This window comes from Pseudophryne corroboree, chromosome 11 (assembly GCF_028390025.1).
Source record: "Pseudophryne corroboree isolate aPseCor3 chromosome 11, aPseCor3.hap2, whole genome shotgun sequence".
Lineage (NCBI taxonomy): Eukaryota > Metazoa > Chordata > Amphibia > Anura > Myobatrachidae > Pseudophryne > Pseudophryne corroboree.
In genome coordinates, this window is record NC_086454.1 from 67984149 (window position 1) to 67996394 (window position 12246).

At 46.9% G+C, this 12246-nt stretch overlaps 1 protein-coding gene across 5 annotated transcripts in view; it reads left to right on the forward strand.

Moving 5' to 3' along the window:
- RAB3IL1 (RAB3A interacting protein like 1) overlaps positions 1-12246 on the forward strand; it is an 89012-nt gene that overhangs the window by 44083 nt on the left and 32683 nt on the right. For 3 of the 5 annotated variants that reach the window (XM_063944398.1, XM_063944396.1, XM_063944399.1), the window contains 2 exons: positions 11647-11759; positions 11919-11942. In XM_063944398.1, the coding sequence (XP_063800468.1) occupies positions 11647-11759; positions 11919-11942 (137 nt within the window). The remainder of the gene's footprint in view (positions 1-11646; positions 11760-11918; positions 11943-12246) is intronic. The other 2 variants (XM_063944397.1, XM_063944400.1) reach the window with 1 other exon arrangement.

Sequence of the window (12246 nt, forward strand, 5' to 3'; positions counted from 1 at the left end):
GACGTCTCTTGCAGACACATGCCCACATTTATCAAGCCTTGTGGAGGGATTAATTGCAGGGTGATAAAGTACCAGCCAACCTGCTCCTAACTGCCATGTTACAGGCTGTGTTTCAAAAATGACAGTTAGGAGCTGATTGGCTGGTACTTTATCACCGTGCAATTTATCACTCTCCAAGGCTTGATAAATCTGGGCCTAACTGCCTCACTCATAGCACACAATAAAACCCTCGCTACTCACTTTACACTCATAGCTCACTGTCCCCCATGCAGTTGTCACTGCCCGCTCACAGCTTACAACCCTCCCTCATAGCACACTGACCCTCTCACAACACACCTCTTCCTCATAGCACACACTGACCCCCTCACAGGACACTGCCCTCTCATTGCTCAACTTCCTCTCATAGCGCACACTGACCCCCTCACAGCACACTGCCCCCTCACTGCTCAACTTCCCCTCATAGCGCACACTGATCCCCTCACAGGACACTGCCCCCTCAATGCTCAACTTCCCCTCATAGCACACACTGACCCCCTCACAGCACACTGCCCCCTCACTGCTCAACTTCCCCTCATAGCACACACTGACCCCCTCACAGCACACTGCCCCCTCACTGCTCAACTTCCCCTCATAGCACACACTGACTCCCTCACAGCACACTGCCCCCTCACTGCTCAACTTTCCCTCATAGCACACACTGACTCCCTCACAGCACACTGCCCCCTCACTGCTCAACTTCCCCTCATAGCGCACACTGACCCCCTCACAGCACACTGCCCCCTCACTGCTCAACTTCCCCTCATAGTGCACACTGATCCCCTCACAGCACACTGCCCCCTCACTGCTCAACTTCCCCTCATAGCGCACACTGACCCCCTCACAGCACACTGCCTCCTCACTGCTCAACTTCCCCTCATAGTTCAACACTGATCCCCTCACAGCACACTGCCCCCTCACTGCTCAACTTCCCCTCATAGCACACACTGACTCCCTCACAGCGCACTGCCCCCTCACTGCTCAACTTCCCCTCATAGTGCACACTGATCCCCTCACAGCACACTGCCCCCTCACTGCTCAACTTCCCCTCATAGTGCACACTGATCTCCTCACAGCACACTGCCCCCTCACTGCTCAACTTCCCCTCATAGTGCACACTGATCTCCTCACAGCACACTGCCCCCTCACTGCTCAACTTCCCCTCATAGTTCACACTGATCCACCACACTCACCTGTTTTTTTAGTTCTCATGAATGACAGCATTATGTGCTGTTATTGAATGCTGACAGCTGACTCCTCTTCACACTGTATCAGAAAAATGGGTGTGACTCCGCACCAGTCAGCATAGAAGTGAATCACAGCATAACTAGATATATGAAGCGAAAACCAGCATTCGTGAAATTATGTGACTAAAGGCCCGTACACACTGGTCGATATATCGGCAGTTCTTTTGAATGGCCGATATATCGCGGGACCGTCGGCCAGTGTGTACGGCCGATACGTCTGTGAACGCTGTCTTTCACAGACGTATCGCGTCGGCCGCGCAGCACAGCCGACGGCCAATATATCTACCGATATATTGGCGCGTCGCTGTGTGTGTACGGGGCGGTCGGCCGACCGCCCGTACACATGCTGCGGCGGCCGGCGGTGATTGACAGCTGAACTGGGCGGGCGTGTGTACACGCCCGCCCAGTTCATGACGTCAGTCCCCGACGGATCGAGCAGTGTGTATGCTGAACACACTGCTCGATCCGTCCATAGATATATCTGCAGATCAATTGATCTGCAGATATATCTATTAGTGTGTACCCACCTTTAGGGGGACATTTCCTAAGCAGTGATAAGAGCAGAGAAGTGAGCCAGTGGAGAATTGCCCATGGAAACCAATCAGCACTGAGGTAACATCTATAATTTGCATACTATAAAATTATACAGAGCTGCTGATTGGTTGATGGGGCAACTTCTCCACTGGCTCACTTCTCTGCTCTTATCACTGCTTAGTAAATTACCCCTTAACTGTCCTATTAACATTGCTGGCGGTGCACCATAAAGTCAATACATAACTTAAAGTACAGACAAAGAGAAGAGAGAAGACTTTTTTTGTTTGGCGCACTCTTGACTCTTGAGAAAAAAGACATAATAAACTCTGTAATGTTATAGGAATATAAAAATTACCTTTTATTCAGTTAATTTAAAATCTAGTCCCTTAAAGAAAAGGTTAAAATAAGCTGATGAATATCAGTATGAATATATGTGCGGCAGAGATAGCAGGAATGTTGGTATCATATTGGTAGTCCTAAATTGGACTTATTACAGCGCACCTGTGTTCATAAGAAGTTTTTAAGGTCCAAAACTAAATTAGTCTTTCTTAAATGCGATAGTGCAGAAGATATATTTCTTATTTAAGAATGATTCAAAATGTGAGTAACTGGGGTAAATATGCCCAGTGATGCCCAGAACTGGGCGTAAACTAGTGCCCAATTAAACGTTGTTCCTGAATTATTGATCACTGAAAAGGAGAGTACCTGTAAACTCCCAATAATTGCTCTGATGTAACTGTTCACAGATTAAACACACAGTGCATACATTAAGGCAGTATATATATTTGCTGGTGAATATATAGTGTGCACATATGGGTATGTCGAAAAAGATTTGGTCTTACATGGCATCTTTCTATAGTGAATGACCTCCACTGTGTAGTGGACTACTTTATGATATAAACAGATAAACATCACTTAATGCAGAGGACCATGGATGTACCTAGACATTTTATAAGAGCTACATGTACCATACAAAAGTGACAAAAAACTATATATATATATATATATATATATATATATATAAAACCCCTTGTTTTGCGCTATTCACAGAGCAGCACCGTGGATAGGACCCCTGTTAGTTGGGACCTTCAAATACCACACTTTTACAACAAATATCCCAGTGCGTTAATACGTATAGATACAATGAGATGATGAATTATACAACTAGATATGTTCCATGGACCATAGATCTCTGTTAGGCAAATCACAAACTATTTACACCAATACACTCATGTAGTGTCTATGTACAGAAGATGGTAACAATTCCTCCCTCACCTTAACAAAGGTGTGAGCTCAGGGTGGAGATAGTCAGTACAGCAACATATTGAATGCAAGTTTGGTGAACCCTACGCGTTTCGTCAAAAATTACTTCATCAGGGGTGTAATTCAATTAATTCCAAGTGGATTTTTTAAAAGATGAACAGTCCTCAAATACAGGAGACTTAAGGATGGGAATAGCGATATTCTTCCGATACAGTTTTAAAAAAACTGTCGCAAATCCTTAATATACAATCATGTAGAGTCCATTCAATGGGAATTATAAATGAGAGTAATAAATGGCATCCAGAAATGCCTATAAACATACAGCAATTATCTTACTAGTGACCAAGTATGTAATGGATTCTCCGTATACAGGTCCTATTGTGTGCATGTGTGTTGGTCACCAGTCAGTGTGTGTGTGTGTGTGTATATATATATATATATATATATATATATATATACACACACATCAGTCTGCCTGATGTACTACTGCGCTGCTATACAGTGACCATAGGCAGAGGCGGATTGGTCATAGGGTTTACATGGAAGATTCCCGGTGGGCCGGCGCACCCGTGGGGCCTGTTTTGTTTGAGGACATGTGGTCCTTTTTACAGACATAATGAATAAGGGCCCTCATTCCGAGTTGTTCGCTCGTTCTTTTTCATCGCATCGCAGTGAAAATCCGCTTAGTACGCATGCGCAAAGTTCGCACTGCGACTGCGCCAAGTAACTTTACTATGAAGAAAGTATTTTTACTCACGGCTTTTTGTTCGCTCCGGCGATCGTAATGTGATTGACAGGAAATGGGTGTTACTGGGCGGAAACACGGCGTTTTAGGGGCGTGTGGCTGAAAACGCTACCGTTTCCGGAAAAAACGCAGGAGTGGCTGGAGAAACGGTGGGAGTGCCTGGGCGAACGCTGGGTGTGTTTGTGACGTCAACCAGGAACGACAAGCACTGAACTGATCGCACAGGCAGAGTAAGTCTGGAGCTACTCTGAAACTGCGAAGTAGTTTGTAATAGCAATATTGCGAATACATCGGTCGCAATTTTAAGAAGCTAAGATTCACTCCCAGTAGGCGGCAGCTTAGCGTGAGCAACTCTGCTAAATTCGCCTTGCGACCGACCAACTCGGAATGAGGGCCAAGATGCAAAATAATTTGCATATATGAAAATTACTTTGTCACTTAGCCTTTGATTGCAGATGATCTAGAGTATGCTCTGTTCGCCTGCTTGGCTGACATATAAGATTGAGTGAATAGTGATTGGGATACAGTTGGTGTAATAAGCAAGAAAATATATCTTTCTAAAGAATGATATAGTTTCCTAAATTCTGAAGGTGTATCATATAATGTGCTCATAATATTTAATTTTATTTTCTTTTAACTTCCCCCTTGATGGTGGACATGCCCACTATCTGGATAGTCTTGGGGGGAGGGTGCTGCTCCCATGGCTAGACCTTACACCTCTGGTGCTGCCCATGTGGGGCCACTAGTAAAAAATTTTCCAGGGCCGCTTTTTGTTCCCAATCCGCCCCTGACCATAGGTAATGGGTTGAGTAGTGTTACGGGAGAGAGGGGGATTCCGCCACTGCTCTGAGGCCTTTTGTGGTCACCGGGATGCTGCCTGTGCAGTATAGAGGTCATTGCGTGGTTCTGTGTGCGTTATAGCAATATAAAATATCAGTATGTCACATGTAGTAGCTGTGTGAGGGGCGCAGGATGTGCCTTTTCCTTTGGTGACAATTTTCTTTTTTCTCGATCACTACAATATCCTTTTAGGCTACTAGGCCATATCTAAAAAAAAAAGCTAGCATTAGTTATTTACAGCAGGTCAGGTTTTCTGTATTGGACTCTCACAGCTTTCACCCAGCCATACAACAGGGCACCAAGGTTCCATACCCACTACAGTTCTGCCTAGCAGCACACCTACTGCCTATCATTTCTATATTCATTACAGGTTCCTGGCCACAGTATCCCCTCCTTGATTATAGTGCCTCCCTTATCATTTTTTCTCTATCGTCCTAAGTGGATGCTGGGGTTCCTGAAAGGACCATGGGGAATAGCGGCTCCGCAGGAGACAGGGCACAAAAAAGTAAAGCTTTACTAGGTCAGGTGGTGTGCACTGGCTCCTCCCCCTATGACCCTCCTCCAGACTCCAGTTAGATTTTGTGCCCGAACGAGAAGGGTGCAATCTAGGTGGCTCTCCTAAAGAGCTGCTTAGAGAAAGTTTAGTTTAGGTTTTTTTTCTTTACAGTGAGTCCTGCTGGCAACAGGATCACTGCAACGTGGGACTTAGGGGGAAAGTAGTAAACTCACCTGCATGCAGAGTGGATTTGCTGCTTGGCTACTGGACACCATTAGCTCCAGAGGGATCGAACACAGGCCCAGCCGTGGAGTCCGGTCCCGGAGCCGCGCCGCCGACCCCCTTGCAGATGCTGAAGCGTGAAGAGGTCCGGAAACCGGCGGCTGAAGACTCCTCAGTCTTCATAAGGTAGCGCACAGCACTGCAGCTGTGCGCCATTTTCCTCTCAGCACACTTCACTGGGCAGTCACTGAGGGTGCAGAGCGCTGGGGGGGGGCGCTCTGAGAGGCAAATATAAACCTTATACAAGGCTAAAAATACCTCACATATAGCCCATAGGGGCTATATGGAGATATTTAACCCCTGCCTGACTGGAAAAATAGCGGGAGAAGAACCCGCCGAAAAAGGGGCGGGGCCTATCTCCTCAGCACACGGCGCCATTTTCTGTCACAGCTCCGCTGGTCAGAACGGCTCCCAGGTCTCTCCCCTGCACTGCACTACAGAAACAGGGTAAAACAGAGAGGGGGGGCACATTAATGGCTATATATATATATATTAAAGCAGCTATAAGGGAGCACTTAATATAAGGATATCCCTTGTATATATAGCGCTTTGTGGTGTGTGCTGGCAGACTCTCCCTCTGTCTCCCCAAAAGGGCTAGTGGGTCCTGTCTTCATTAGAGCATTCCCTGTGAGTTTGCGGTGTGTGTCGGTACGTGGTGTCGACATGTATGAGGACGATATTGGTGTGGAGGCGGAGCAATTGCCAAATATGCAGATGTCACCCCCCAGGGGGTCGACACCAGAATGGATGCCTTTATTTGTGGAATTACGTGATGGTTTATCTTCCCTTAAACAGTCAGTTGAGGACATGAGGCGGCCGGACAATCAATTAATGCCTGTCCAGGCGCCTCAAACACCGTCAGGGGCTGTAAAACGCCCTTTGCCTCAGTCGGTCGACACAGACCCAGACACGGGCACTGATTCCAGTGACGACGGTAGAAATTCAAACGTATTTTCCAGTAGGGCCACACGTTATATGATTTTGGCAATGAAGGAGACGTTACATTTAGCTGATACTACAGATACCGTAAAACAGGGTATTATGTATGGTGTGAAAAAACTACAAACAGTTTTTCCTGAATCAGAAGAATTAAATGACGTGTGTGATGAAGCGTGGGTTGCTCCTGATAAAAAGTTGATAATTTCAAAAAAGTTATTGGCATTATACCCTTTCCCGCCAGAGGTTAGGGCGCGCTGGGAAACACCCCCTAAGGTGGACAAGGCGCTCACACGCTTATCCAAACAAGTGGCGTTACCCTCTCCTGAGACGGCCGCACTTAAGGATCCATCAGATAGAAAGATGGAAGTTATTCAAAAGAATATATACACACATGCAGGTGTTATACTACGACCAGCTATAGCAACTGCCTGGATGTGCAGTGCTGGAGTAGTTTGGTCAGAATCCCTGATTGAAAATATTGATACCCTAGATAGGGACAATGTTTTACTGTCGTTAGAACAAATAAAGGATGCATTTATCTATATGCGTGATGCACAGAGGGATATTTGCACACTGGCATCTCGGGTGAGTGCTATGTCCATTTCAGCCAGAAGAGCCTTATGGACACGACAGTGGACAGGCGATGCGGATTCAAAACGTCACATGGAGGTTTTGCCGTATAAAGGGGAGGAGTTATTTGGAGTTGGTCTATCAGACTTGGTGGCCACGGCTACTGCCGGGAAATCCACTTTTTTACCTCAAGTCACTCCCCAACAGAGAAAGGCACCGACCTTTCAACCGCAGCCTTTTCGCTCCTACAAAAATAAGAGAGCAAAGGGCTTGTCGTACCTGCCACGAGGCAGAGGAAGAGGGAAGAGACACCAACAGGCAGCTCCTTCCCAGGAACAGAAGCCCTCCCCGGCTCCTGCAAAAACCTCAGCATGACGCTGGGGCCTCTCAAGCGGACTCGGGGACAGTGGGGGGCCGTCTCAAAAATTACAGCGCGCAGTGGGCTCACTCGCAGGTAGACCCCTGGATCCTGCAGATAATATCTCAGGGGTACAGGTTGGAATTAGAGACGGATCCTCCTCATCGTTTCCTGAAGTCTGCCTTACCAACCGTCTCTTCCGAAAGGGAGAGGGTGTTGGAAGCCATTCACAAGCTGTACGCTCAGCAGGTGATAGTCAAAGTACCCCTATTACAACAAGGAAAGGGGTATTATTCCACTCTATTTGTGGTACCGAAGCCGGATGGCTCGGTAAGGCCTATTCTAAATCTGAAGTCCTTGAACCTCTACATAAAAAAGTTCAAGTTCAAGATGGAGTCACTCAGAGCAGTGATAGCGAACCTGGAAGAAGGGGACTTTATGGTATCCTTGGACATCAAGGATGCGTATCTACACGTTCCGATTTACCCCGCACACCAGGGGTACCTCAGGTTCATTGTTCAAAACTGTCACTATCAGTTTCAGACGCTGCCGTTCGGATTGTCCACGGCGCCTCGGGTCTTTACCAAGGTAATGGCCGAGATGATGATTCTTCTTCGAAGAAAAGGCGTATTAGTTATCCCATACTTGGACGATCTCCTAATAAGGGCAAGGTCCAGAGAACAGCTGGAGACAGCTTTAGCACTATCTCAAGAGGTGCTAAGACAACACGGGTGGATTCTGAATATTCCAAAATCCCATTTAATCCCGACAACTCGTCTGCTGTTCCTAGGAATGATTCTGGACACGGTTCAGAAAAAGGTTTTCCTTCCAGAGGAAAAAGCCAAGGAGTTATCCGATCTGGTCAGGAACCTCCTAAAACCAGGAAAAGTGTCAGTACATCAATGCACAAGAGTCCTGGGAAAAATGGTGGCTTCTTACGAAGCAATTCCATTCGGCAGATTCCATGCAAGAATATTCCAAAGGGATCTGTTGGACAAATGGTCAGGGTCGCATCTGCAGATGCACCTGCGAATAACCCTGTCACCAAAGACAAGGGTGTCACTTCTGTGGTGGTTGCAGAAGGCTCACCTATTAGAAGGCCGCAGATTCGGCATTCAGGATTGGATCCTGGTGACCACGGACGCCAGCCTGAGAGGCTGGGGAGCAGTCACACAAGGAAGAAACTTCCAGGGAGTATGGACGAGTCTGGAAAAGTCTCTTCACATAAACATTCTGGAACTAAGAGCAATCTACAATGCTCTAAGCCAGGCGGAACTTCTCCTGCAAGGAAAGCCGGTGTTGATTCAGTCGGACAACATCACGGCGGTCGCCCATGTAAACAGGCAGGGCGGCACAAGAAGCAGGAGTGCAATGGCAGAAGCTGCCAAGATTCTTCGCTGGGCGGAGAATCACGTGATAGCACTGTCAGCAGTGTTCATCCCGGGCGTGGACAACTGGGAAGCAGACTTCCTCAGCAGACACGATCTTCATCCGGGAGAGTGGGGTCTACATCCAGAAGTCTTCAACATGTTAATAGACCGTTGGGAAAGACCAATTGTAGACATGATGGCGTCTCGCCTCAACAAGAAACTGGACAAATATTGCGCCAGGTCAAGAGATCCACAGGCAATAGCTGTGGACGCACTGGTAACTCCTTGGGTGTACCAGTCAGTGTATGTGTTTCCTCCTCTGCCGCTCATACCAAAGGTATTGAAGATCATACGGCAAAGAAGAGTAAGAACAATACTAGTGGTTCCGGATTGGCCGAGAAGGACTTGGTATCCGGAACTTCAAGAGATGCTCACGGACGAACCGTGGCCTCTACCTCTGAGAAGGGACCTGCTACAGCAGGGTCCCTGTCTTTTTCAAGACTTACCGCGGCTGCGTTTGACGGCATGGCGGTTGAACGCCAGATCCTAAAAGGGAAAGGCATTCCAGAAGAAGTCATTCCTACCTTGATTAAGGCACGGAAGGAAGTCACCGTGAAACATTATCACCGCATTTGGCGAAAATATGTAGCGTGGTGCGAGGATCGGAGGGTTCCGACGGAGGAATTCCAACTGGGTCGTTTCCTACATTTCCTGCAATCAGGATTATCTATGGGTCTCAAATTGGGATCCATTAAGGTTCAAATTTCGGCCCTGTCAATATTCTTCCAAAAAGAATTGGCCTCTGTCCCTGAGGTCCAGACTTTTGTCAAGGGAGTACTGCATATACAGCCTCCTGTGGTGCCTCCGGTGGCACCGTGGGATCTAAATGTAGTTTTAGATTTCCTCAAATCCCATTGGTTTGAACCATTGAAAAAGGTGGATTTGAAATATCTCACATTGAAAGTGACTATGTTACTAGCCCTGGCCTCTGCCAGGAGAGTATCTGAATTGGCGGCTTTATCTTATAAAAGTCCTTATCTAATCTTCCATTCGGATAGGGCAGAACTGCGGACTCGTCCGCATTTTCTCCCTAAAGTGGTATCAGCATTTCATCTGAACCAACCTATTGTGGTGCCTGCGGCCACTAGCGACTTGGAGGACTCCAAGTTGTTGGACGTTGTCAGAGCCTTAAAAATATACATTGCAAGGACGGCTGGAGTCAGAAAATCTGACTCGCTGTTTATATTGTATGCACCCAACAAGTTGGGCGCACCTGCTTCTAAGCAGTCGATTGCTCGTTGGATTTGTAACACAATTCAACTTGCACATTCTGTGGCAGGCCTGCCACAGCCTAAACCTGTAAAAGCCCACTCCACAAGGAAGGTGGGCTCATCTTGGGCGGCTGCCCGAGGGGTCTCGGCATTACAACTCTGCCGAGCAGCTACGTGGTCGGGGGAGAACACGTTTGTAAAATTTTACAAATTTGATACCCTGGCAAAGGAGGACCTGGAGTTCTCTCATTCGGTGCTGCAGAGTCATCCGCACTCTCCCGCCCGTTTGGGAGCTTTGGTATAATCCCCATGGTCCTTTCAGGAACCCCAGCATCCACTTAGGACGATAGAGAAAATAAGAATTTACTTACCGATAATTCTATTTCTCGGAGTCCGTAGTGGATGCTGGGCGCCCATCCCAAGTGCGGATTATCTGCAATACTTGTACATAGTTATTGTTAACTAATTCGGGTTATTGTTAAGGAGCCATCTTTAAGAGGCCCTTTCTGTTGTCATACTGTTAACTGGGTTTAGATCACAAGTTGTACGGTGTGATTGGTGTGGCTGGTATGAGTCTTACCCGGGATTCAAAATGCCTCCCTTATTGTGTATGCTCGTCCGGGCACAGTACCTAACTGGAGTCTGGAGGAGGGTCATAGGGGGAGGAGCCAGTGCACACCACCTGACCTAGTAAAGCTTTACTTTTTTGTGCCCTGTCTCCTGCGGAGCCGCTATTCCCCATGGTCCTTTCAGGAACCCCAGCATCCACTACGGACTCCGAGAAATAGAATTATCGGTAAGTAAATTCTTATTTTTCTGGATCTGCCACTGGCGCACAACAAGGCACAAGAGTTACAAGTTACAAGTGTTATCAGCAATTTACTAATAATATATGGAGCAGATGGAGTGAGGCACCTGATGGAAACCACACACAGGACCTCATACAGAGATGGCCACTGTGTAATGACATGCTAATGAAGCAGAAGGCATCATGTGTAAATAAATGCTTCCTTCCGCCTTCTCTGATCTATTGTGTTGGCTTGCCACACCCCCTCTGTAGGCTGACCACACCCCTAAACACAGACACCTACCACTGCCTTCCTCCTGACACTGAGGCCCAGATTTATCAAGCCTTGGAGAGTGATAAATTGCACGGTGATAAAGTACCAACCAATCAGCTCCTGTCATTTTTCAAACACAGCCTGTAACATGGCAGTTAGGAGCTGAGTGGTTGGTACTTTATCACCGTGCAATTATCACTCTCCAAGGACTGATAAATCTGGACTTAAGGGGGAGATGTACTAAGCCAGTGATGGCTAACCTTGACACTCCAGCTGTTGTTGAACTACACATCCCAGCATGCCCTGCATCAGTTTTAGCATGGCCAAATAACAAAACTGTATCAGGGCATGGTGGGATATGTAGTTCAACAGCTGGAGTGTCAAGGTTAGCCATCACTGTACTAAGCAGTGATAAAAGTGGAGAAGTGAGCCAGTGGAGAAGCTGCCCATGGCAACCAATCAGCTGCTCTGTATACTTTTATAGTATGCAAATTATAAATGTTACATCACTGCTGATTGGTTGCTATGGGCACTTCTTCACTGGCTCACTTCTCCACACTTTTCACTGCTTAGTACATCTCCCAAGTGTACTAATGAGCAATGTCCTAACCCTCCACGTTTTATATTGTTATAGTTGTCGGAGCAGGTCCTTACTGCTGTAGCAGACAATACCCTGTCGGTGGAGCCGGTCATACAGCCTGTGCTGCCTGTGGTGAAAGCATCAGCCGTGGAACGTGGGGGGCCCAGGTAAATGCTTGATGAATAAAATGAATGAGCATAGAAATAAAATCTTCAGAAGATTAGAGCCCGCTGTGTGTTCTGTGCTATTCTGGGGTCCCATGGATTGTAATGATCTAGGCTACCTTTGACCACAGATATATTTCTTTTGTTTTGTCTTACTTTCAGTGGGTGTCGGGTGCAGGTCGTAACGTAAGTGCCACACGAAAAACTCCTATTAATCCACTAATGAATGTCTTATTGGACTTTCCCTGATCTATTAACTGCAGCACTAATGTTGCTTCTACTCTGTGTGATCTGAGTTTGGACATGCTTGTGCTAGGACATGGAGAATGACTTGGACTTAACCATGAATCACAACGATTGCACAATACTGTACTTCCTTTGCTGCATGCTTCAGTGTTAACAATTCTGTTTTCTCAAAACAATTGCATTATTTCTATGATTAAACATGCTTCAGACTTACAGATTCTCTGTGGGCATTGCATATAAAACT